The sequence below is a fragment of the Amblyraja radiata genome, chromosome 19 (genome assembly GCF_010909765.2).
Source record: "Amblyraja radiata isolate CabotCenter1 chromosome 19, sAmbRad1.1.pri, whole genome shotgun sequence".
Lineage (NCBI taxonomy): Eukaryota > Metazoa > Chordata > Chondrichthyes > Rajiformes > Rajidae > Amblyraja > Amblyraja radiata.
This window is the reverse complement of record NC_045974.1, coordinates 42,597,530-42,625,185: the sequence shown is the minus strand read 5'-3', so window position 1 is coordinate 42,625,185 and position 27,656 is coordinate 42,597,530. Positions and strand designations below refer to the sequence as shown.

At 43.4% G+C, this 27,656-nt stretch overlaps 1 protein-coding gene across 3 annotated transcripts in view; it reads right to left on the bottom strand.

Moving 5' to 3' along the window:
* The window catches only part of tfec (transcription factor EC), a 97,183-nt gene that overhangs the window by 10,912 nt on the left and 58,615 nt on the right, over positions 1-27,656 (bottom strand). Inside the window, exons 1-5 of one of the 3 annotated variants that reach the window (XM_033038330.1) lie at positions 16,882-17,007; positions 11,716-11,851; positions 6,689-6,745; positions 6,504-6,579; positions 5,078-5,225 (exon numbers count right to left, since the gene is read on the bottom strand). In XM_033038330.1, coding sequence (XP_032894221.1) covers positions 5,078-5,225; positions 6,504-6,579; positions 6,689-6,745; positions 11,716-11,851; positions 16,882-16,944 — 480 coding nt within the window. In that variant the 5' untranslated portion in view covers positions 16,945-17,007. Of the gene's footprint in view, positions 1-5,077; positions 5,259-6,503; positions 6,580-6,688; positions 6,746-11,715; positions 11,852-16,881; positions 17,008-27,656 lie in introns of those variants that run through there. The other 2 variants (XM_033038328.1, XM_033038329.1) reach the window with 2 other exon arrangements.

The following is a 27,656-nucleotide window of genomic DNA, read 5'->3' as shown; positions in this document are numbered from 1 at the left end:
CTGAGTAGGTCCCAGTCACCTTAAAATTGAATGGCATTGGGGTTAGGAGGGAGAGATAGCTCAGTCATGATTAGACTTGGAGTGGAGTAGACTTGATGGACCGAATGGCCTAATTCTACTCCTATCACTTATGACCTTATGATCATCACCACCAGCAATTAAAGTGGGGTCTGAAGAACTGTCCCAACCAAAAAGGTCCGCTACACAGGTGCGGCCTCACCCACCAAGTTATCCAGCATCTTGAGTTTAATAGGCCTACGCAATCTCCCTGTTGCTAAACACTTTAACACCCCCTCCTATTCCCATACTGAACTTTCTGTCCTGGGCCTCCTCCACTGTCAGACTGAGGCCAAAAACAAATTGGAGGAACAGCAACTCATATTTTGCTTGGGCAGCTCACAACCCAGCTGTATTAATATTGATTTTCCAACTTCCAGTAACCCTGGGTTTTTCTCCCTCTCTGTCCCTCCCCCACCCTAATTCTCTGACTAGTTTCACTATCCTACCAATTCATTTTAATGTTCGTATCCCTCGTTGTCACCTTCCCCTCAGCTAACATTCTACTTTTTTTCCTTGTTCATAGTCTGCTTTGACCTGTCATTTTCACACCTTACCCTTCCATATCTTTAGTTCCCCTCTCCCCTGACTCTCAGTCTGAAGAAGGTTCTCGACCTGAAACGTCACCCATTCCTTCTCTCCAGAGATGTTGCCTGTCCCGCTGACTTATTGCAACGTTTTGTGTTTATCTTTAGGGTTTCAGTGAGGTGTTGCCACCACCATCACCTAGAAAGATAAGTGGGCCACATAAATTCACAAGTAGAACAGTTTCAAAAGCTGAGTACTCACTACAGATGCTGGAAATACTCAAATCAGTATGAGTGGGATAACAGGCTTCTAATGTCAATAGAATTGAACAGTATCAAAACCTGCTATTTCGCCCAACTGATCAACACCAACTAATGGGCACATGTCTATAATAATTCCATCACCTAGTTCTTGGTCTATAACATTCTATTCCCAAGCAAGTGCTTGTCTGAACTCTTAGATTCTGTCAGAAACCCAGCCTCCACCTTTCTCTTGGCAGTGCACTGCAGGTAAAAGAGGTCCCACTCAAATCTCTTCCTCTTACCATCTTAGGCCCCCTTCGGTCATGGCTGACCATGGGTGTCTCCAGGGTGCTATTCCCTATATGGAGGATGCTTGTGCGTGACTTTATTTAACGTGGGGAGACTGGTGCACAGACAGCCGCCCCACAGTCCTTGACAGATCTGGGTCATGGAGTCCAAGAAGACCGGAGACCCTTTACTGCAGCAGCCTTCATCCGCCTTCCCAGCCATTGTGATGCTCCACTAAGGTCAGCCATCATCCTCCGCCTGTTCCACCGTTGAGGTCTTGGTTGGAATGCTCTTTGTCAGAGACCTCCCCCGTGACATGGGCGGCCCTACCAGGAGCACGGTCTTACCATTATTCTTACCATAAACCTACAGTATGTCCTCTACTTTTATCGATGGTTGATATGGGGAAATGTTTCTTGCAATCTATCTTAGCTGCTCCCCTCATAATTCTGCACAATTCAATCATGTCCCATCTGAACCTTCTCCACTTGCAAGAGATCAGACCTTGCTTTTCCAGCCTCTCCTCATAACTGAACTGCTCCACCCCCAACAACATCCTGGTGAATCTCCTTTCACCTTCACCAACACTCTCACATTCTTCCTCTACCAGTCACCAAAACTGTACGCAATACACTGACTGGTGTCTGATGAAAATTGTATAAAGCGGGAGCATAACCTGCCCACTTCCATATTCAGTGCCCAGGCCAATGAAGGCCAGCATTTTAAAAGCCTTCTTAACCACATTATCTCCCTGCATAGGATCCATGGATGTGCACATATCCTTCAATATTTGCTGAAACCCTACCATTCATGGTTTACGTCCTAGCCCCCTAATAATGTGTCACCACAACTTAGGGTGTCAGGGCAGCACGGTGGTGCAGCGGTATTGCCACCTTATAGCGACAAAGACCTGGGTTTAATCCTGACTACGGGTGCTGTCTGTGTGGAGTTTGTACGTTCTCCCCATGACATGCATGGGATTTCTCCAGTATCTCCAGTTTTCTCCCACACCCCATAGACGTACAGGTTTGTAGGATAATTAGCATGGTAAAATTATAAATTGTCCCTTGTGTGTGTGGAATAATGTTAGTTTGTGGGGATCACTAGATGGCATGAACTCGATGGGACTGTTTCCGTGCTAAATGACTAAACAAAACATTAGTCTGGATTAAACCCCATCTGCCAATTTCCAACTAATTTCACGAACCCATTGATGCCTCTGCAGCTTAAGCAGACCTTCCTTATTGCTAACAGTACCACCAATCTTTGTGTTACGCATGAATTAACTGATCTAAGAAGGCACAACAGAGGATGTACTTCCTGCGGCAGCTGAGGAAGCACAATCTACCACAGGCAATGATCATCCAATTCTATACGGCCATCGTGGAATCTGTCCTCACCTTCTCCATCATGGTCTGGTTTGGCTCAGCCACCAAGCATGACACCTGGAGGCTGCAGCAAAATGTCCGATCAGTTGAGAAGGTTATTGGCTGCAACCTTCCCTCCAAAGATGAACTGTGCACTGCAAGGGCCAGGAAGCGAGCGGGCAAGATCATCTCTGACACCTCTCACCCTGGCCACAAACTCTTTGAATCACTTCCCTCTGGAAGGCGACTTCGGACTGTCAAAGCTGCCACAGCCAGACATAAAATCAGCTTTTTTGCACGAGTAGTAGCTCTACTCAATAACCAAAAATCTGTAGCCTCCTTTTGCTCTGGTATTTCATTTAATACACATGCCTAATCAATAATGTTTTATTATTAATGTTTAATGTTTTATGTGTCATTCCTAACTGTCACTGTATGTCATGTGCAGCAGCATCTATGGAGCGAAGGAGATAGGTAACGTTTCGGGCCGAAACCCTTCTTCAGCCTGATAGGGGGTGGCGGGGAGTAGGAAGGAAAAAGGGAGGAGGAGGAGCCCAAGGGCTGGGGGATGGGAGGAGACAGCTTGAGGGCTAAGGAAGGGGATGAGATTCCGCAAAGACCGCTCCCTCCGCAACTCCCTTGTCAATTCTTCCCTTCCCTCCCGTACCACCCCCTCCCCGGGCACTTTCCGTTGCAACCGCAAGAAATGCAACACCTGTCCCTCTACCTCCCCCCTCGACTCCATTCAAGGACCCAAGCAGTCGTTCCAGGTGCGACAGAGGTTCACCTGTATCTCCTCCAACCTCATCTACTGCATCCGCTGCTCTAGATGTCAGCTGATTTACATCGGTGAGACTAAGCGGAGGTTGGGCGATCGTTTCGCCGAACACCTCTGCTCGGTCCGCAAGAACCTACCTGACCTCCCGGTGGCTCAGCACTTCAACTCCCCCTCCCATTCCCAATCCGACCTCTCTGTCCTGGGTCTCCTCCATTGCCAGAGTGAGCAACACCGGAAATTGGAGGAACAGCACCTCATATTCTGCTTGGGGAGCCTGCATCCGGCGGGCATGATCATTGAATTCTCCCAATTTTGTTAGCACTTGATGTCTCCTCCCCTTCCTTAGCCCTCGAGCTGTCTCCTCCCATCCCCCAGCCCTCGGGCTCCTCCTCCTTCCTTTTTCCTTCCTACTCCCCGCCACCCCCTATCAGTCTGAAGAAGGGTTTCGGCCCGAAACGTTACCTATCTCCTTCGCTCCATAGATGCTGCTGCACCCGCTGAGTTTCTCCAGCATTTTTGTGTACCTTCAATTTTCCAGCATCTGCAGTTCCTTCTTGAACACTGTATGTCATGTTGTCGCTTGCGGGCGGAGCATCAAGGCAAATTCCTTGTATGTGAATACTTTGCCAATAAACGTATTAAGTTATTCTACATACATATCCAAGTCATTCACACATATTATAAATAGCAAGAGTCCCAGCAATGATCCCTGTGGAACAAACTGGTCATAGGCATCAGCAATCCTCTACCAACTTGTGCATCTTATTGTGAAGTTAATTTAGGGTCCAGTTTACAAACTTGCTCTGGATCCCACGAGACCCAACTTTATTCTGTGGCAAATGACTCACTATAGCCTTTTACCTACCTACAAATACACGAAAGCACAAAACACAATTCTGACCAAATTGTCTCCATAAATTCGAATAAAACAAAGGCAGTCAATTTGATATGCAATTAATCCACATTTAAATTGTTTTACTGTGGGATTGGAAGGAAAGAGTAGGTGAATGGAACTGATTATATATAAAATAATGAAAAGTAGAGAAGGGGTAAATAGTCAGAACTTATTCCCCCCAGGATGGAAATATCAAATACTATAGTGCATAGCTTTAAGGTGAAAGTGGGCAAAGTTTAAAGGAGATGTGCGGGGCACGTTTTTACACAGAAGGTGATGTGCCTGGGACGCGTTGCAAGGGGCAGTGGTAAAGGGCCTGTCCCACTTTCACGACCTAATTCACGACCTTTTTTTAGTCGTGGACATTTTTCATCATGCTAGAAAAACGCCCGACCTACTTGATGCCACGAGTACCTAAGACAGCATCACGGCCTGCTACGACCTACCTACGACTTCCTACGACCTTGTGACGACCATGCTGCGAGTATGAGTCAAGGGCAAACTGGGCAGAGGTCGTGAATTAGGTCGTGAAAGTGGGACAGGCCCTTAACAACATTGTAGAGACTTTCAGATAGACACATGGATAAGGGGAGAATATGGATTATGTGCAGGAAGATAAGAAATGGTCTTGGCATTATATTTGGCACAGACATTGTGGGCCGAAAGCCTGTTCCAATATTGTCATAAGAAATAGTATAGTTAGGCTATTCGGCCCATCAAGTCTACTCCGCTATTCAATCATGGCTGATCTATGTTTCCCTCCTATCACCTGCCTTCTCCCCATAACCTCTGACACCCATACTAATCAAGAATGATTGTTTATTTTCTATGAAATACACTTTTAACTCAAATTTTCACAACTGACTGTCTATCCTCCTTTCCAATCTAAGTGTTTGGACATGTACTCCAGGTCTTTGCAAACCTGAATCCGCAGCAGCAGTCTCCGGTTAGCTTGCTCCAGTTTCTTTTGCCTGTTTTCTAATTCTCGAACACGGTGCTGCTCTTTCTGAAGCCACTTGATGTACTCCACACTTGCTTTCAAAATTGTACCTTTGTTCCAGCGCACATCACTGCAGAGTAAAAGGTCATCTTTAAATAAAAGTCTGCCTTGGCAGAATTTTATCAAAAAAAAAAAGAAAAATGCAATCAAATTAATATTAAAATTAAATTATTGAACAGTAGTATTAAAATGAAAACAAGATTAACGCAGTGATTCTTGCATTACAATATTTTGTTGGATCTGGAGACAGCCATCTAATGTAACAATTTCCTCTAATTTCCTCTTCTCTGTCTCAGGCCGGTTCTCAGGATACTTTCAAGAGAGAGCTAGATAGGGCTCTTTAAGATAATGGAGTCAGAGGATATGGGGAGAAGGCAGGAATGGGGCACTGATTGGGGATGATCAGCCATGATCACATTGAATTGCGGTGCTGGCTCAAGGGGCCATATCCTCTGACTATCAGGGATTACTATTGTCTATTGTCTGACATTTACAGAAGGTCAGGAAACTTTCTAAACCAATGGTTATAATCCTCAATGTATTGTTCACTCTTTGCAATTGAACCAATTTCAGGTAATTATTCTGCTACTCCCATTTACAGATTTTTGGGGGGTTTTCATTACTCTCAATGTAGTTTACTCTCTGAGTGATAGCAGGCCTTCCATTTAGTTTCCTATTCCAGTTCCTCTTTCTCTGCTTCTTAATCAGTTTCTCTCTAACTTTTATCATTCCCCGTGAAGGATAACACATTTATTTCTGCAATCTTCTTCTTGACTGAGAGCTATAGGCATCTGCAGCATTTTGTTTTCGGAATGACTTCAAGTGGATCCCAATTTATACAAAGTATAAAGAGCATAAAGGGCAGCATAATCAATGAGTCAGTGTGAATAATAGATCAGAAACGGACCAAGCGAGTGCATAATAGTGTCCCTTCAGTAATCATTGCACCAGTGGCACTCGGTTTTTCCCGCATCAGGAATTTATAAAGTTGGAATCAGCGACTTATTTATGAATTGAGATGGAATGGGAAGTGTTTAAATCAATTAGAAACCCACAATGTGAAGCAGTATGTTGAGAAATGAGAGCTAATCATTTAATAACGTTTTGCAATAGTTGTATAATTTTGTACTGCGTATAGAAATAGATGCAGTTGGTGGATACTCAGCCACTTGTGTCCAATCCTTCAGTCAATTTAATCATGGCTGATTTTCTATTTCAATACAATCTTCCCTCTCTCTCACCAGTTATCCCTGATAATGTTTGTCCCTAGAGGTTCAATTTATCTCCTTCCTAAGAAAAGTGGCCAAGTTTTAAGACAGGTTTTTTTGTAAATGGCATCAATACTTACGGGTCATTTGACTTTGGAATTAAGGTACCAAGCTCTTTAATTCGGTAATTGATGTTGTATCTTCGTCTTCGTTCAACTGTTGAGAATTAGTTGTACGGATGTAACCAATGGCATTTATTGATTTCAGACAAAATGATCCAAGCAAAACAGAATTTTTTAAGCAGACAGACAGCGACCACACTTACTCAAGTTGTGATTATCTTTCTTTTGCCTTTCTTTAACTAGTGCATGTGTTTCAGCATCTGCAGCAGTCAATGAGAAGTTGGTTAGTTTTGAGTGACTACGAGTTCTATTTTAAATGTAACACAGATCACGATTATTAGGCTAGCCACCCTCAGCCTACCTTAGCCATCTTAAAATATACATATTGCTGCAAGAAGAATGTATATGGTGCAATTATTTAATGCTACCATTACAGCCATCGCTAAAATTCATTAACTTTAACTCAATCAAACACCACGAGGTTATCAGATATTTGGATCCAAGGCTACAGCATCCAATCTTAATCTAGTTAACCAGCAAAACGTTTCCCTCAAGAGGGCAATTGTGAATTTTCATAATAAGGCAGTGTTCTGAATAAAACAAATCTGAAAGACTGCTGTATTGATTTAACTATTGAAGCCAGGCAATCACCCAGCTTCCTAAATTAATTAGACTTAATGGAGCATGATGCTAATTAAAATGTTACACAGAAGTTACCATTCTTGGTTACTAAAAGTAGCCATAAAAATAAACAAACTACCTTTTCATGAGGAATCAATGGAATGTAATAGAAATATTTTTGGTCTATAATTGATTAAACTTTTTTTCTGAAGTACTTTGAGGAGAAAAAGGAAAAATGGATGAAATTTCTATTGACTGTCTTTTCCAAGAATTCGCCAAACCTGAACTGTGCTCCAAAAGTGAAAATTACTCTGTGCTCCTATATATTTCAAAAATAAAAGTTATATTTTAGAGATACATAATGGAAACTGGCCCTTCGATCACCCGTTCACACTAGTTCTATGTTATCTCACTTGCTCATCCACTCACAATTTGCAGAGGCTAATTGACCTAAAATCTACGTCGTTAGGATATGGGAGGAAACCAGGGCGCCAAGAGCAAACCCACATGGTCGCAGGTCGACTGTGTATACTACATACAGACAGTACCCTGATCTCCAGCACTGTGAGGCAGCAAGTCAACAAACTGCGCTGCACAAGATAAAGAGGAGGCGAAGGTATCATGTACATGGCACCACAGAACAAATATACAGGAGATAAAACAAACCAGCCATAAGGAGAATGTAACCCGAATGGTCACAAGTGAAAAGTGCACAGGTAAAAATATCTTCACCTTGGACAGAACAAGTCAAAAGCTTTAATACAAGAAGATCATAATACAAGTGCAGCTTCACACTGACAGGTTGTGAAAAGACAAAAAGAGAATAGTTTGCAGGTGTCATTGCAGATTGAACCTGAAAGAAAAATATAAAATTCAATGCAGGTTTCTACAGAAAAAAGAAACAAGGATGGTTCAAGAGAAAAGGCGATCAGGACATTGTGGGTGAAGAGACAATCAGGATTGCTGAATGGAGTGCCAGGTTTCACTTGAAATATAAACACGGCATGAACATTCCCAGTTACAGGTCAATGTCTACCTCCGACATTAATTTTAATCCTGTATGTTGTGTTATTTCCACCAACACTGCAATTGTGCTCCTAACGCCAGTTCCAATCATTCCAGGTATGGAAAACCCTGAAGCCTACAGAGCAACATGACGCCAAGTGCATGTTCAGTAACGGTCCTAATCAAAGCTTTAACTGAAGCTTTAAAGATGGGAGGGCAAATGGAAGAGTAACAAAAAAAACAATTGTAGGCAAGAACATTTGAATTGTGTATTGTTGATGTCCCTACTACTTCTTTTTTGTTTCATTTTGTTTATATGTTCGTCATATGCTTGTTTTAATCTGTAAGGTGGCCTTGAGAGTCCTGAAAGGCGCCCATAAATAAAATGTATTGTTATTATTATTATTATTATTATTATTATTAAATGTTTTTAATTGCAAGAGGAACACAGGCCGCAAAGCATTACATTATAGCTGTTTATTTTTTCTCTGATAACATTGAAGTAGACAAAAAGTTTGATGTGGGCAAAGCCATAGACTTTGCTGAAATGGACTTAGGGAGGCATTTGATATGGATTTGCATGTTAGGCTGCTCTGGAAGGTTAGATGGTTATCAAAAAACACAGCAGGATCTTGATATTGGGGACATGGGAGAAGGATTGGTTAATGGAGCTTAATGCAGATAAGTCCTAGGTGTTTGGGAAGTCAAACCAAGGCAGAACCTTCACAGTGAATGGCAGGGCCCTGGGAAGTGTAAAGGACCTGTCCCACTTTCACGAGGTAATTCACAAATTCTCCTGAGTTTTCCCCTCGATTCAAACTCACAGAATGTTCGTAACTAGTCCGTAGGATGTCGTAGGAGTTCGTAGATACATTGTAGCGGCTCGTTATGACAGCCGTAGGTACTCATGGCATCAGGTAAGTCGGGACGTTTTTTCCAGCCCGATAAAAAATGTCCACGAGTAAAAAAATGGTCAGGATGAAAAAAATTGCAACTTTTTACTCGTAAGGAGGGCATCGAAATAATCGTGGGAATTCGTAGATATACTCGTAGGAGTTCATAGGAGTTCGTAGATTACCACGAGCTTGATCTTTTTTTAGGTCCTTTAAACTCGGCAGAGGTTTTGAATGAAGTCGTGAAAGTGGGACAGGCCTTTTATACTGCAGATGGATCTAAGAGTACAGGTACATAGTTCTTTGAAAGTGGTGTCACAGGTACAGGGTGGGCAAAGGGGTGTTCTGTGCATTAGCCTTTACCAGTCAGAGTATTGAGTATAAAAGGATATTTTATAACATTTGTACAAGACACTGGTGAGGCTGTATTTGAAGTATTGTGTTTGCTCATTCTGTTATAGACAATAGACAATAGGTGCAGGAGTAGGCCATTCGGCCCTCCGAGCCAGCACCACCATTCACTGTGATCATGGCTGATCATCCACAATCAGTAGCCCATTCCTGCCTTCTCCCCATATCCATTGACTCCGCTATCTTTGAGCTCTATCAACTGTAACTCTCTCTTGAAAACATCCAGAGAATTGACCTCCACTGCCTTCTGAGGCAGAGAATTCCACAGATTAGGTTCCACAGCTATAGGAAGGATGTCATTAAGCTGGAAAAAGTGTAGAGATGATTTACAAGGATGTTGCCAGGACTTGAGGGCCTGAGCTATAGGGAGAGATCGGGCAGGCTACGACTTTATTCATTGGAACACTGGGGGATGAGGGTTGATCTTATAGTGGTGTATAAAATCATGAAGGGAATAGCTAGGATGAATGTAACAGATTTCGACAGATACATGGATAGGAAAGGTTTAGAAGGATATGGGACAAATGTGGTCAGGTGGGGTTAGTGTTGATGGGGCATCTTGGTTGGCATGGGTAAGTTGGGCCGAAGGGCCTGTTTCCATGCTGTACTTGAAATGTAGCATAGGAAATTCATAAGGAAACAAAAGCTGCTCAAGATAGTAAAGTAAAGTAAAGTAAATGTATTTATATAGCACGTTTAAATCAACTCGCGTTGAGACCAAAGTGCTTTACATAGAAAAAAAATAATTAAGCTTCCGTACATCCATAGAAAAATGACACAAAATATTGTATAATTCAACACAAACGTCCCCCCACAACAGAATAAAAAATTTCCACTGTGGGGAAAGGCATCAGAAAGTTCAGTCCTCTCCCTCTGTGATCACCCGAGGTCGGGGCCTATTTGTGGCCTCCGCAGCCAGTCCGATGTTTTCAGGCCCTCTTGCCAGAAAGCTGGAATGCCGGCATCGGGTGAACACTCCTCGGCGGCTTGGAAATGTCTGGAGCGGCCGCTTCCTCCCCGGAGACCGCGGCACCCGAAGTCTTCAGACCGCGCTGGTTGGAGCTCCGACTCTGGTGATCTCGAATCCCAGGCTCCGCGGTGTTTAAATCCAGCGCCGCCTGCGACTGGACGCTCCGCAGCCACAGCTCCTCGGATGTTGGTCAGCGGTCACAGTACTCCGGAGCTTACCGCACGGTGACCCGGTAAGGCATCACCCACTCCGTGTTGGTGTCCCAGCACTGCACCGCCACCGAAGCTGTAGTCCCGGCCGATCCCGACAGGAAACGCTGCAACAGTCTGATGGTAGGCCGCGAGGAAGGGGCGAAGATGCAGCTCGGAGGGAAACTGCCTCTCCGACCAGGTAGGGACCAGGAAAAGTTCCCCCCTTCCCCTCCCCCCACCCACCACATAAAAGAAGACCTCCAACAAACATTTTGTAGTAACAGGACTAAAAAAAAATAAAAAAAAGGTGAAAGGACGGACTGCAGGCGGAGCAGCCATACACAACGGCGCCCCACTCCTGCAGTCCGCCCAAGTAGATAGTGTGTAGAGTCAGCGTTTACAGTAAAAAAGAAGCTTCAATTCAAGTTGACGGAAATACTAAGGTTAAGAATGTCAGTAAGGGAACAGTGAAGACAAAGGTGAAGACAGAATAACTGCTACATATTGTTGCTCAGGACAAGAACAATTCCTAGGGGAAATATTTACACTGTCCTCTTCAAAAACATATCTGAAAAGATCAATCTCTGCCAGTTGTCCAGTTATTTAAAGATAACTTCAAACATTGAAAATGGTTGGTGTTTTTTTGTAAAATGTTAGAAGACAAATTGTCAAGATGTACAATTGCCCCAGAGGCCAAGATTAAGAGTAGCTCTTTTAAGTTATCAAACCATGCTTAATAGCTTTTACATCAATATTGTAGCCCACAGAAGAGTATTAAATAGGGTTTATTTTACAGATATGATCTCATTGTGTCAAATGGATTCATACCATAGTGGAAATAAGGACCAATGTCAGTCAGCAGGAAGTATGCTTTCTCCCACAACAAAAATGAATTTGAACTGCATCGATTTTGTAGGCACGATACCGCTTCTGAAAATAGTGTGACTACATTAATTTCCTCAACTAGACCAACACAATTGCTTCCACTGACACCAATAGTTGATGCCTTTCTTCTCAGAACACAATCATAACACACGGGGTTTTAAAAATATAAATAAGCATATTTTGTTTCAGACATTTTCTACTGGAACCTCATCAGTCTCAAGAATTTGTAATATACTGATTTACTAAATACTTACTTCTAGAGTGAGTAACTGTGATTTCCCTTTTTAATGGAAGGTTCATAGAACAGGAACCGTGTGTGAGTCCAATATCAGTTGTATTCATACCCTCATCACCACCATAGACATCCAAGATACTGCTACACAACGGCAACTGATCAAACGGAAGAGAAAATAAAGAATGATGAAAAACCATTTACCAAAGCACCAGGAAGTTGCTGATTGAAATTGTAAGCACCCAGCATAACACATTTATATCCACGAATCAGAATTGGGGGTAAGGAACATTAGGATTTTCTTCAAATTAAGAAGCACTCAATCCTAACTACCAATGGATATAACCCAGCATAGTATGTTAAATTAGTAAAAAAATTATTACCCACTCAATAATTGCCAAAGGTAGAAAAAAATGCTGGAGAAACTCAGCGGGTGAGACAGCATCTATGGAGCGAAGGAATAGGCGACGTTTCTGGTCGAGACACTTCATCAATTGGAGAAGGGTCTCGACCCAAAACGTCGCCTATTCCTTCGCTCCATAGATGCTGACTTACCCGTTGAATTTCTCCACCATTTTTGTCTACCTCCGATTTTTCCAGCATCTGTAGTTCTTTCTTAAACAATAATAATTGCCACATTTTTCTAAACCAAGTGAAGCTCCATTTACTTTGATGGAAGCCAATCACATCTTTAAAAGACACAGTTGAAACAATTTAAAATGCATGTTTTTATTCCCCCCAACATTGTTCTCAGGTATCAATCAATCAATTAGTATGATGGGTCTATGATCATTAATCTATCCAATGAAGATGAGACATGTTGCAGACAAAGTGAATAGTGGAGCATTTTGCCGCATATGCACAATAAGTTGGGATGGCCTAATGTTCTATTATTACATTCAGCTTCACTCCCGCCATTCCCAATCACTTAATCAAGTTCAAATATATATACAGTATGCATCACTGCACTCAAATCTTTTTACATTGTGGTTGCCCACCTGTGGTTTGGCTAATATTCATTGCTAAGCTGCTGACTCCCAAACTCTGTACAGTTTAGTTTATTGTCACGCGTACCATAAAAACATAGAAGCATAGAAAATAGGTGCAGGAGGAGGCCATTCGCCCCTTCGAGCCAGCACCGCCATTCATAGTGATCAAGGCTGATCGTCCCCAATCAATAACCCGTGCCTGCCTTCTCCCCATATCCCTTGACTCCACTAGCCCCAAGAGCTCTATCTAACTCTCTCTTAAATCCATCCACTGACTTGGCCTCCACTGCCCTCTGTGGCAGGGAATTCCACAAATTCACAACTCACTGGGTGAAAAAGTTTTTCTCACCTCAGTCTTAAATGGCCTCCCCTTTATTCTAAGACTGTGGCCCCTCGTTCTGGACTCGCCTAACATTGGGAACATTTTTCCTGCATCTAGCTTGTCCAGTCCTTTTATAATTTTATATGTTTCTATAAGATTCCCCCACATCCTTCTAAACTACCGAGGTACAGTGAAAAGCTTTTGTTACGTGCTGTCCAGTCAGTGGAAAGACAATATATGATTACAATCGAGCCATTTACAGTCTATAGATGCATGATAAGGGAATAACATTTAGTGCATGGTAAAGCCAGCAAAGCAGCTGATCTTAATTCATCATTATGTGGAAATTATTTTAATGAGTCATTTACAGATGTACAGGGAGATTTTGACTGAGCTATTTATTACATGTGAGCGGGTTTATTTCATTCTGCTGTGATTGGCATGCAAAGTCAATATTGATTACATAGGGGAAATCTTTCATTATCTTCCAACGTCTTTCAGTCTCTTCCAATGTTTTATTAAGATCGCCATTGCCCTAACCTTGGAATACAATGTAGTCCCTACTGCAACCTCTGATTGAAAGGGTCAGCTCTGAGCTCACACAAAAAATTCAGTGCCCCCTAGTGCAATGTAGGGGAGATCACAATATAAGTGGCAGGCTGTAAATCTCAGAATGCCTTTGATCACCACCAAATTCCCTTCATACACCCCAGATCTGTCACCAACATCAAATGCATGTTAAAATTAACACAAGAAACTCTAATAATAAAATAAACATTAATTACAAATTTACTTAATCTCCTAGTAATTATATCTTCCATTTCAATAGGGCTGCAGCACTCGCACTAGGTATAACTACGACCAAGTATTAGGCCACAGTTCCCAGTCTCGGAGCTGAGACTAGTGCAAGCTCAATTAATACAAACAAACGCAGGATTCTTTATACTTAACCATACTCCTTGCAGTTGTTCCTCTCCATTCAAATGGAAATGAAAGGACTCACTCTTCCTGCCCCAGTTCTAATCTGCACAGGTTCATTGTAAGTACTGGGGAATTGCAGCAAATCCATGCTCCAACTCTTGCTTCCACATTGAGTCCAAGATCAGAGTGCAGCCAGCAAACTGGCAGCAGAGCTCAGCAAGTTTCGGACTTCCGCATTTATGCAGGATTCCTGAACTTCCTGCTCATGTTAGGGGTAGGGGGAAGTAACTGGGGTAAACACTGGCAATTAGTGACAAAGTTAGCCTTGCCCAGCCAGATCCAGCATAATCTGCATTAGTGATGCTGATTGAGTAATAATCATCAGCTAAGATTTGAGTGATCCTCCTTGCTTCTCTTCGGGTGTTGCCTTTAGGTCCTTTAAGGGCTCAGATCTTTGGATGGAGCTTAAAACCACAGCCTTTAACTCAGAAGTGATGAAGTCAGCACTAAAGAATAGCGAGAACAGATTGCACAAAAACAAGCTATGAAATTTAGTTCCTTTAAACGTGTTTCTTTGCTGTAACACTGTCCAAAGAAAGCCGTTGCATTTATGGAAGGACACTGCAGGATGTTGTGAAGTCTTGCAAAGTATTCATTGTTACTTATAGCAATTGACCAGGACTCGCACATCTCTACTCTTCTTCCAATTGTGCCATGTATGTGCATTTTTGTTTCTAGTTTAATTTTGACTCAAATGTTTTGATTTATAATCTTGTGTTTATATTTAACCCATGAAGCTCTTTTCTGCTATTTTGCAATACATGACCATTATTTCCACATTGATGAATTGCAAGAAATGATTCATCATTTCAAAGAATCTTCTTGAAAGAGAATTATTGCTGAGAAATAACTTTAAAATTAAACAAAGAACAGTTACAGAGACACAAGGAACTGCAGATGGTGGAATCTTGAGCAAAACACAAAGTGCTGGAGGAACTTAGTGGGTCAAGCAAGCAGCATCTGTGGAGTGAGTTTTCAGGGTGGGACCATCCTTCAGACTGATTGAAGTAGGGAGGGAGAAAGCTGGAAAACTGGCCCCACTTCTCTTTTTCTTCTTTCTTGCCCCAATTACAGTTTGTCTGAAAAAAAGGCCTGATACAAGACGTTGCCTGTCTATTCCCTCCACAGATGCTGCCTGAACTGCTGAGTTCCTCCAACACTTTGGGCTTTGTTATTGAACAGCTATATAGAACATAGAACAGTAGCAAAGGGACAGACCCTTTGGCCCAACAATGCCTGTGCCAAATGTGATGTTAAGATCATCACTTATCTACCTGCATGCACCCCATATCCCTCTAGTCCCTACATATCCATGTGCCTATCCAAAAGTCTCCTAAATGTCACCATCATATCTGCTCAATCACGACCCTCAGCAGCACGTTCCAGGCTTTCACCACCTTCTATGTAAACAAGAGTCTACCCTCCACATATCCTTTAAACATTGCTCCTCTCACATTAAAGCTACGCCCACAAGTATTTGATATCTCCATCTTGGGAAAAAGGTTCTGACCGTCTCGTCTATCTACCACCTCATAATTTTATATACATCAATCAGGACTCCCCTCAACTTCAAGTGTTCCAGGGGAAAAAATCCAAGTATGTTAAACATCCCCCTGTAGTCAAAACCCCTAATCCTAGTATCATTCTTGTAAACCTCCTCTGCACCCTTTCCAAAGCTTCTGCATTCTCCCTATAATGGGGCCACCAGAACTCCATGCAGCACTTCAAATGCGGCCTAACCAGTTATCCTCTGTAAACTAATACAGTCACTAAAAAGAATAATTAGAAAGGATATACACTATTCAATCTGTTGAAATGCAGTAAATTACCGTATAGGATTTTAAAAGATGATGCTGTCCTATGAATAATGCCATATTGTTGGTAGCTGATCCATGTAGAATAGAAAAGGTTAAGTTGCAAGAAGGAACTGCAGATGCTGGTTTAAACCGAAGATAGACACAAAATGCTGGAGTAACTCAGCGGGACCGGCATCATCTCTGGAGAGAAGGAATGGGTTTTAGATCGAGACCCTTCTTCAGTCAAAGGCAAAGTTGTTGGCCAAACAACCAACACAAATGCAGATAATGAAGGAAGGCCTTTAAATGTGTCTCTTCATTATCTGCCTAAAATGCAGGTTAGATCAATTAATATTCATTATTTTTAGTTTCTTTGAACATGCTTTTGTTTGAATTGTTGTGTAGAATGTTGTTAGATCTAATGAAGTTTAGATTTCATGACCACCAACTATTATTATTTATAGCCAGTGAACAAAATCCATAAATATAAACAGTATCCATAATTACAACATAAAAGATCTGTCATTGCCATCCTATTTGTTCTTTGGTTACTTTATAATCTAATGATAAACGTTGCAAGTTGAATGACCTCACAGGACACAGACAGAAAACTCTAAGTTACATTTATACGAATCACAACTTTTTTCCCTGTTCATTATATCTGTGGCTATTTTTACACATCGTCCACTTCATTAATGTCACTTCACAAGCTCTATTTATTACAATGCCTGGACAATTGAGAATTATCCTTCCTAGTCCATTCACATGTCCTTTGTAGCTTCTGTAAACATTATAACAAGATATTCCAGCATTTTTTTTTTAATCCTCTTGCACAAAATTTTAAAGGTGAAATAATAACATTTAACATTTCCAAGTATATCCAATTCTTGAAGTTAACTTAATGAGCAAAGCTACTGCATTTCTGCGACTATTTTACGACTATCTTGTGACTATTTTACATTTGGTGCACCATTTTAGACCTCTGTAATTAGTGCAGGGATGCTGACACTGTAGGAATGTCCCATGCCACCCTTGTCTCAAAAGAGAACTTTTAATTTTACAAATGTAATCTATTCATTAAAAACAAAGTAAGCTCTTACCAGTTTCATTTTCTGTGATTCAATAAACTCCGCGATAGTGATAGTTTTACTTTTCTCCTTCATTTCACTTCCCTCCTCTCTCAGAGCTGCGATGTGCTCAACTACTAGAGTACATGTGCCGAATATCAGTTCATAAAAACAAATGTTCTCTGACTTCTTGGACTTTAACACTAATCTGATGTGGAGTGTAATTGGCAAACTTTCTCCTGCAGCTCTTTGATGTTAGGTCACGCAACGCAATTGTTAATATTTACTGGCGTACAAGTAACTTTCAACAGCAGTTAAATAGTACGATGAAGAATCAATACATCTGTGCTTCACTGTCTGATAAACAGAAGAATGATCATTCTAGGGAATTTGCTTCTTAGAACTTGCCATGGCCAACAATATGATTGCCAAACTATTTCTATCATTGATTCCCGTTTTGCTAAAAAAATATTCCTTCCAAGCTGCACAAAAGGGTAATTTTGCCTGCAATAGTCTGTTCACAATACCCACAGATATATATCAAAAATAACCAACCCAATCTGATTCCAATGCAACAATAACTAAAGAGCATTGATCCATAAATAATCATGCGTCTATTTATTCTAGTAAATTCATCAATAAGACAGTTTAAGATGAATTTGTGTTTATGTTTTGTTGCAGTGATTATTTAATATTTACTTATAATAATCATTTGGATTTTCCTTGGAATAATACTAGTTTGTAAGTGGTAAGTTTATGATATAAGTTGAAACTATCATTCAATGTGAAAATAATATATTAGGAAATAGATAATTGTTGCTAGCTTTACAGGCATGAAAGGTACAAACCATAGCTGTTTAGCAGTGGATTGGTAAGTGTTAAATGTAGGTAAAGAGCGGTTCAATTTATAATCCTCTGATCCTTTGTTGAGGCATTTTAGGTGGATGCCTCCAACAGGATTTAGACCACATAAATATATCAATTCGGAGCATAATGTCTGGTGGAGCAACAATCTAAACGTGCAATTTCCTTGCGCTTTCACAATGTAAGTGGGAATTTCAGTGGGATCTAGATCAGCTGGGCAAGTGAGCCGAGGAATGGCTAATGGAGTTTAATAGTAAGATTAAACGAGAACTTACCAGTTTGAAGTTTGATCTGTATTTTATGAGGAGTTACGATGAGAGATTACGTGAAGAACCCGTCCAGCACGCATGCGCGACATACTTCAAAGCAGCGGTGTGGAATCACAGAAAGACGCAATAATTGAAATAAACATAGTAAAGAAAAGGAGAACTTAAATACCAGATGATCTCTATAGTTGAGGGTGGGAGCGGAGGGCACGTAATCCCTCATCATAACTCCTTATAAAATACAGATCAAACTTCAAACAGGTAAGTTCTCGTTTAATCTTACTATTTTACTTCGGAGTCATGTGAGTGACTACGTGAAAATTTTAAAGCTCTGTGATTTCAAACCGTGTAACAGTTCATACTTCACTCGCTGCCGAAGTCATTCGAGGGAGGAAGTATGTTATCGTAATCAACCATGAATCTGTTTGTAAAACAATAATGGTGTTATTAACAATAACAAGACCAAAATGCTCCCCCGGGCTTAAATTATATATTTGCAGATTCTAATACTTTTTTTGCAAACGATACAGGTTCTGCCAGCGGCTTGTTATAAAAAGTTTGGAACGTTTTTCTCCCTAGACCACCCCGCTGTAGGTCTGGTGTTATAACCATATTGTCCAATCGTAGTAGATGGAGGGACTGGACTCTTTGTGCTGAGATAAGTGCCATCAGCATGACCGTCTTCAGGGTTAGCTGTTCCAGGGTGAGGGACCTGGCTGGTGACCATCCCCTAAGGTATGTCAGGACCACACTGACATCCCAGATTTGGGTGTACCTAGGTCTGGGGGGATTAGAGTTGAATATGCCTCTCATGAGTTTGATCACCAGCGGGTGGGACCCTATGGCCTGTTGTCCTGGTGCCTGAATTAAGTAGGCTGACAGAGCACTTCTGGCTGTGTTAATGGCGCTGTAGCTGAGTCCTTCATTGTGGTGAAGGCCTGCCAGGAACTCCAGTACATTGGTTATTGCAGTAGTTGAATATGTAGTTCCTGTATTCGAACATATCTTTCCTACTTCTTGATGTTCGACAAGTATTGTTTCCTTGTGGACATGCGGTGGATGCTGTCATCGTGTTGATAGTGGTGTCTGACAATCCCAGGCCCAGCAGTGGTCTTTTCAAAATCTGCAACCCAGTAGTTTGATTTTATCGTGGCATGGGTGGCTTATGCCTGATACCGGGTGAGTTAATAAGTCTGGGCTACTGGGAAATGTCATTGGGGTTTCGATGACCATGTCGAGGACCACTGGGAACCATGGCTGTGTAGGCCAGTCGGGTACTATCAAAATACCTGAAGCAGAGTCCATCTGTATTTTGCGTAGTACCCGACTGATGAGGCCATAGTACCTGACTGATGAGGTAGAAAAGGGGAAAAACATAGAGATTAGATCCCCCCCAGTTCAGCGAGAATGTATCCATTGCCGCTGCCTCAAGGTCTGGTTCCCATGCGACATACATCGGTACGTGGTGATTCAATCGGAATACAAATAAATCGATATCTGGTGTTCCATATTGCTTTGTAATTTCAGCAAATACTTTGAATTAATATGTCTGCCACAGTATTTAGCTCACCTGGTAGGTAAGTTGCTGATAGTCAAATATGTTTGACGACATACCATTACCAAATTGTTAATCAAATTGTCACATGATATTGATTTTATTCCGCCCATGTGGTTTAGTATATGCCACCACTGTGATATTGTCAATTTATAAACGAACATGCCGAATGGTGCACTATTGAACAATATGCTTTTAACCCATAGCACACACCCAACATTTCCAACTAGGTTTTATGTCCAGTGTCTGTAGTGATGATGACTCCAGATTAGTCCATTTACCACCTGTTCTGGATATGGGTTATTTTGTTTAAACACTAGCACCTTAGCTCTAATGGAAAGGTCCAAGTTAAGTAGCTGGTAATGCTGCTACTAATTTCCCAATTACTCTTGCCACTTTGTCGAATAGTTGGTTGATTGTTAACCATTAATTTGTTACAGGTTGTGCCATACGCTGACTCTCCTTTTGGCAACGTTATAGACAAGTGGATTGAGTTAATTGAATACAAGATAGTCCATAGTTGTGGATGGTGTCAACGTAGATTTATCTGGATTGTATGACAGAGCCCAGGCTAAATAAGTTTATAGTAGCTAATGCTGCTGATTTAGCTATTTCCATGGTTTTGTCTGTCGTTAAATATCATCAACATGCCATAACAATATGTTTCCTTAATAGTGTCAGGGCTGGTTTGAATATCTTGGAAAACAGTTTTGGCTCATATTTAGCCCATTAGTCAATAATTTATACTGCCATGGTTACCCCATCCAGGTAAATTTCTGGTATCTCCGAAGATCTTTATGAACGGGTACTGAATAGTATGCATCTTTTAAGTTGATGCCTTCCATAAAGTATCCTTAGGAAATCCATGTTTGGCAGTTACAAAGTTTTCCATTAAAGTGTGTATACCTGGTGAAAATATTCAAGTGGTTAAGTCAATGATGGTGCGACATTCACCATCTTTTGGGTTTTTTGGTAAATTTAATACAGTTCCAAAGGTTCATTTTTAGACTTCTTTATGACCCCTTTGTATGTCTTCTCCAGTTCAGCTTGTCCCTCATGTTTCCTTTTTAGTGGGAGGAAAAAATCCCTTTGGGGTGCATTCTGAACTGGTGGCAAGTTTTCTTAATTCAATTTTTATCCTTGAATACTTTTGGTATATAACTACCAAGTGTGATAGTTCTTCATGCTTCCAAACCCAGGTGTGGTCCCCCCCCCCCCCCCCCCCTCTGTTAGCACAAACCCTTCACCTTTTATGTGATGGTAGGAACCATACTCACGTACCTCCACTGTTGTTTAGTGGTGTGTTCATTTCTTCGGTTTCTGGTTCCTTGTCTGTCGGGATGGTGTTGTTGGGGGGTGGCGCATTTTCCATGGGGCCCGCTCTGGGCCCTGTCCTGAAAGACTTGCGGAGAATGGCATGCGGGCCCCGAGCTTTCACCAGTACCATAAAGTAGATGCCTACTGGTGGATGCATGGAGGTACTGCTGCCTGGTTTTGTGTGGTTTGCTCATTCCAGGTCCTGCCCTCATGATGCCGAATATCCTGGATACTTCGTCCAGTTTTTGGGCTTGGTTTGGTAACTTTGCCAGATAGCAGGATCTGTGGTTGTGAGGTCGGCGTTCTCACAGTCCTGTGAATTATTTTAGGTTGAGGGCAGGTTTTATGACTTCCTTCAAGAGGTTGCGGATCGCATACTGTGTTGAACAGTAGGGTCAGGTGTTTTGCCATACTACCCTGCCCCCTGGAATGAGCATGCGAAATGATAGCCGACGTCAGGGGTATCAATATTGCAAATTAAGATTTTGGGCTTTTAAATGCCCTGCTCAATGTACCCCCAACAATGGTAGGCACTTCGAGTAAATGTAATTTTGGGGAGGCGTGATAAAGTCCAACGCCTCATGAGTAGCTGTCTTGGAGAGGTTTTTAGAAAAAACAGGTAGTAAGCTGGCCGCCAGATTAGGCTGTAACGGCCATCTCGCTCGTGGTGGCCACGTAGCGGTATCTCACACCCAGCAGCTCTTCCTGGTCCTGTATCTCAAGCATACTCCCGATGTTGATCAGCCAGTGACCCCTCTTCTTGACCAGCCCAGCCCTGGTCGCCAACGATCCCCTCTGATGAGGGAGATGCAATGGCCAGTGCTGTTAGTGCACTGGAGCGGGAGTGTTTGTGCTCCCTTGGCGAGCTTGCCCCAGCTCCCGAGGCAAGTCTCGCTGGAGTTTTTTACTCCATGACCTTTCTCTAAGGCTTGGAAACAGACACTTTCTCGCTCTCGGGCGGTAGTTTGAAGTGCCGGCTCTCGGAATGAGCCGGCCTTTCCATCTTCCGTGTGTCTGTCTCCAGCCCGATGATTGGTCGCCAACTTTGCTCAAGCGGCTGCCTCTGCCGTTCTCGGGCGGCGAGTCTCCTTGTCGGAGTTGCAGGGATTACCGGCCGGTTTGTATCTTGATTTCCCTCCAGTCTGCTGCTGTTGGTCAGGCAGCTCTAGCGGACTGGGCTCGGCTCGGTACCCGTGTCTGTGGACCGCAGCGTGTGCGGTCCAGGTGCCGCCTCTCGCCCCCTCCACTGATGGAACGCTCCTTCCCTGGAGTCAAACGGGGGCGGTTTTTCTCGGTGCTGCTTTGCTCTTTCCAGCTTTCATCTGGTGCACAAAGAAGAGCAAAGTTTGTCAATTCGAACCTGTGGGTAAGTACTTACCTGACGGTCCGTTCTTTCAAGCTTGTAGCGGGAGCGCCCGTACTCCCGTTCGTGAACGCTCATGTCGCGCATGCATTCTGTACGGGTGTTTCACGTAGTCACTCACGTGACTCCGAAGTAAAATTAGAAAAGGAAAGGTTTAGATGGATATAGTGGCCCATACAGGAGCAAGTGGAACTACTATATAAGGGACATCTTGGTTGGCATAGGCAAATTGGCCGAAGGGCCTGTTTCTTCTCTGCCTCTATGGCTCAAAGTGGGATGTTATGTTGCAGTTGTACAAGATGCCTGTGAGGTAACTTTTGGAGGATTGTTTCCGTTTTGTTCACCCTGCTATATGAAAGATCCCTTTGAGCTGGCAAGTGCACAGCCTATTTCCAAGGGACAGATTGCGCAAACAGATTGGTAATCTTAGAGAGTAGCATAATATCATGGTAGGTGGTAGATGAGAGAGTAGAAAGACCGTTCTCTCCGCAATTCAGTAGTTAACTCATCTTTTACCACCCAAGCCACCCTCTCCTAGGTACCTTTGACTGCAAACGCAGAAGATGCAAGGCCTGTCCCTATAACCCCTCTCTCGACTCCGTCCAAGGACACCGACAGTCCTTTCAGGTGAGGCAGAGGTTCACTTGCACCTCCTCCAACCTCATCTACTGTATCCGTTGTTCAAGGTGTGGACTTCTATATATCGGCGAGACCATGCGCAGATTGGGCAATCGTTTCGCTGAACTTATTCGCTCAGTCCACCTTGGCCTACGCGATCTCCTGGTTGCCAAACACTTTAACACCCCCTCCCCATTCCCACACTAACCTTTCTATCCTTGGCCTCCTCCATTGTCAGAGTGAGGCCAAATGCAAATTGGAGGAACAACATCTCATATTTAGTTTGTGCAGCTTACCACCCAGCAGTATGAATATTGATTTCTCCAACTTCAAATAACCCCTGCATCCCCTCTCTCCCCTTTCCTCCCTTGCTATAGTCATCATATTACATTCACTGTTGAGTTTCACTCTTTGTATCACTCATTATCACCTTCCCCACAGCCAACAATGAACCATTGTGGGCTCCACCTTCTCTTGATCATCATTTATTTTTGCACATCATTCATTCTTTGTTCTCTGTATCTTTTCATAACTCTGTGTCTCCCTTTCCCCTGACTCTCAGGTTGAAGAAGGGTCTCGACCCAAAACATCACCTCTTCCTTTTCTCCAGAGACGCTGCCTGACCCACTGAGTTACTCCAGCTTTTTGTGTCCATCTTCGATGTAAACCAATACAGGTGCACAACCTTTTATCCGAAAGCCTTGGGACCAGACACTTTTCGTAATTCAGAATTTGTCGGCCTTCGGAATGAAAATTTTTTAGCGTAGATTTTAATGGCTGGCTCAGTGGTAGAGTGCTCGGCTCATATCCGCAAGGTCGCGAGTTTGCGCCTTGATCCCGGCAGTTACTCGGTCGCGAGTTTGAGTCTTCAATGTAGTTTTTTCTTGCAGAATAAATGTTTGTATGAAATGCAGTGTAGGAGAGGTGTACTGACTGTGTGGGCAGAACTTTGGAAGTGATTGCCCACCAGTCTAAAAAGCCGCTGTGTCTCCGTCCCTGGGATAGCAGGGGGCGATCAAACAGCACAATACCCCCCTCCCCCTCCAACTCCAGAGGAATCCGCTCCCCGATGGGCCGCTACGGCGACAAGTGGCAGTTTGCCCACAGCCCGAGCTGCGCCCCCTCATCCGCCACCCCAAGAACAAGACGTACCTTGAACACCATCAGCTTCTGCCCCTACGTGTTCCTCTGGAGTTGGAGCGGGGCTGGGCTGGAGTTGCTGCTGGCTGTGGGTCTCTGGGATATCCGTGCTTGCAGTGGGCCTGGGGGTCGGTGTCCCATTGGTCCCGACGTCTCCGGCCACCCCCCTGGACTGGAGCTGAGACTGGGAACTGTACCACCCTTGCCCCCTCCCTCTGCAACTGCAAACAACCCCACTCTCCTGCAAGGGCGGTACAGTTCCTGGAGGATGGCAGGTGGCCGGAGACGTCAGGACCAACAGGAACCCGCTCCCCGGTGGGCCCCTACGTCGCCCCGAGCTGCGCCCCGTCATCCGCAACCCAGGTTCCCCTGTAGTTGGAGCGGGGCTGGGCTGGGCTGCTGTTGGCTGTGGGTCTCTGGGATCTCCGTGCTTGCAGTGGGCCTGGGGGTCGGTGTCCCGATGAGGGGGCGCAGCTCGGGCTGTGGGCGAACTGCCACTTGTCGCCGTAGCGGCCCATCAGGGAGCGGCTTCTGGTGGTCCTGACGTCTCCGGCCAGTTTGCAGTTTTCCTCTGGTTGGAATGGGGCTGGGCTGCTGCTGGGTCTCTGGGATCTCCGTGCTTGCAGTGGGCCTGGGGGTCGGTGTCCCGTTGGTCCTGACGTCTCCGGTGACTAGCACTGACCTGCTGGTATCGCCGACGTGAAGACAGTGCAAAGCCCCCGCGCCGGTGCAATGGGCGGGGAGCTGGAGAGGGGAGGGAAGGGGTCACACACATGGCCGGGAAGCAGAGGGGTGTAGGTGGGGTGAAACTGAAGGGAGCGACAATCTGCTGCTGCCTGCCCGCTGAGTTAAAAAGTTCCCACGCAAGACTCACGATACACTGTGTATCGTGAGTCTACCGTGGGAACTTTTTAACTCAGCGGGCAGGCAGCAGCATATTGTCAATTATTAACCCTCCCGCGCAATATACCCTCACCTTCTCTTTTATGAATGGGGATTTAGTTCCCCTTTCTTCGAGGACCGACCGGAGGTTCCGCTGTCACCTCTGCGGGCCGCCCTCGGTGAACGTTTTCAAGGACCTTTCTTCAAGGACCGAAAAAATGTCCGCTATTCGGAGGTTTTCGTTATTTGGATCTTCGGATAAAAGGTTGTGCACCTGTATCTGCAGTTCCTTCCTACACATTAACTCTTGAGATATATCTGAGGGTACTGCAGGATGCTAGAGAAGAAATTCAGGAGCCCTGGCTATGTTATAGGATTCATTGTTAGACAAGGGAAAGGTCGCCGACGGATGATTAGAGGGTGGCTAATGTTGTACCGCTATTTACTATAAGTAGGGCTGCAGGGAAAAGCCTGGGAACTATTGCTCAGTGAGCGAAACACCTGCTGAAAATCTCAGAATCTCCTTGAAATGTTGTAATGTCCTCACTGACTCCTGTAACTCCCTGGCCCACGACCACTCTAAGTAGAGGATTGTTCAGGATTCAATTGAGAACCTCAAGTCTCTGCTGCAGAAGAAGAAAGAAGCCGTGTGCAAATGGAGCCTCATTAAACTACCCGCTGGCCTAAACAGTCAGACAGTTTATCTGTGATTCCCAAATAGGCTTCAGCAGTCACCTGAAAGGTGGAGTCATAGAGTTATACAGCATGTAAACAGGCCATTCGGCCCAACTCATTAATGTCAGCCAAGATATCAAGCTAAACTGTCCCATTAACATGAGTTTGCTCCAAATTCCTCTAAATCTTTCCTATCCATAAACTTAACTAAATGCATTCTAAACATTGTAATTGTACCAACCTCCACAGCTTCCTTTGACACCTCATTCTACACACACCACTATCCTCTATGTGGTAAACGTTGCCTCTCAAGTCACTTTTATATCTTTCCCCTCTCACCTTTAGTCTGTGCCATCTCGAATTAGAATCCTCTACCTTGGGGAAAAAACTGAGTGCTCACCTACTGCTCAACTCCCATGAATTTAGTATAGTGTTACTCTCCTATGCCTCAAGGAAAAAAGTCCCAGCCTATCCAGCCCCTCCTTATAACTCGAGCGATCCAGTCCTGGCAGTACCCTTATGAATCCTCTCTGCAAACTTTCCAGCTTAATGACTTCCTTTCTATTTCTTAGCGAATAAAACTGCACACAATACTCCAAGTGTGGTCTCACCAATAACTTGTGCTGCTGTAACATGAGTCCCAACTCCTAAACTCAATAGGTTGACTTATGAAAACAAAAGTTGCCAAATGCCTTCTTCAACAACCTGTGGTGGCACCTTCAGGGAACTCTGTGCATGCACTCTTAAGTCTATGTTCTAAAACCCTCTCTGAGGGCCTAACATTTATTGTGTAAGTCCTGCCCTATTTTATTAATCACAAAGCAACACCTCACACTTGTCCAAATTAATTCCCATCTGCTATTCCTTGAAACTGTAGTAATCTTAGACAACCTTCTTCACCGTGCACTTCACCACCAATTTTGGAATAACTGTAAACTTGCTAATCGTGCTAACAGCATTGTCATCCAAATTGTTAATATAGATGGCAAACAGCAATGGTTCCAGCGCCGTTCCCTGTAGCGTGCCACTGGTCACACACCTCCAATCGGAATAACAACTTCCTATTGTCACATGTAGACTGCTTCCACTAAACTTATTATGCATCCAATTGGCTAGTATACCCTGGATCACATGTGACTTTACCTTCCAGACAACCGTATAATGGATCACATTGCCAAAAGTTTAGTTTAGTTTAGAGATACAGTGCGGGAACAGGCCCTTCAGCCCACTGACTGTGCCAACCTGTGATCCCCGCATCCAAGCATTTTCCACTACATGCTAGGGACAATTTACAATCTTACCAAGTCAATTAGCCTATGAACCTGTACATCTATGGAGTGTGGGAGGAAATCAGAGATCCCAGAGAAAACCCACAGAGAGAATGTACAAACTCCGTACAGACAGCACCCATAGTCAGGATTGAACCCAGGTCTCTGATCGAGTAAGGCAGCAACTCTACCGCTGCGCCACCGTGCCACTCTTTGCTATACTAACATCCATGTACACTACAACCACCGCCCTGCCCTCATCAATACTCTTTGCTACCTCTTCAAAAAACTCAATTAAAGTAATTAGATATCATGTTGCATGCACCAGCTCATGCATACAATCCAATATCAATCCTTGTCTTTACAAGTGTTGTCCCTCATAATTTCCTCCAGTAACTTTCCTGCCACCGATGTTAAGCTTAGTGGCTGATAGTTCCTAGTTTGCCTATGTAGCCTTTCTTAAATAAAGACAAAATATTTGACACCCTCCAACCTTTCGGTACCTCTCGAATGGCTAAGGGCGATGCAAATATCTCTACCAGACACCCAGCAATATTTTCCTTGAATCCCTTCATGACTTAGGATTCACTAGATCAGGCCCTGTGCATTTATCCATCTTAATATGCCAAAGACCTTCTCTTATGTAATCTGGATATGTTCTAATACATCAATATTCATTCCCCTTAATTATTTAGTCTCCATGGCCTTTTTCATGGTAAATAAAGATGAGAAATATTTATTTAACACCTCACCCATCTCGTGCGGCTGCACACAAAGATGATCACATTGATCCTTAAGAGATCCCATTTTCTCTCTAGTCATGCCCTTCCTCTTGATATCGTAGAATCTCTTAGGATTCT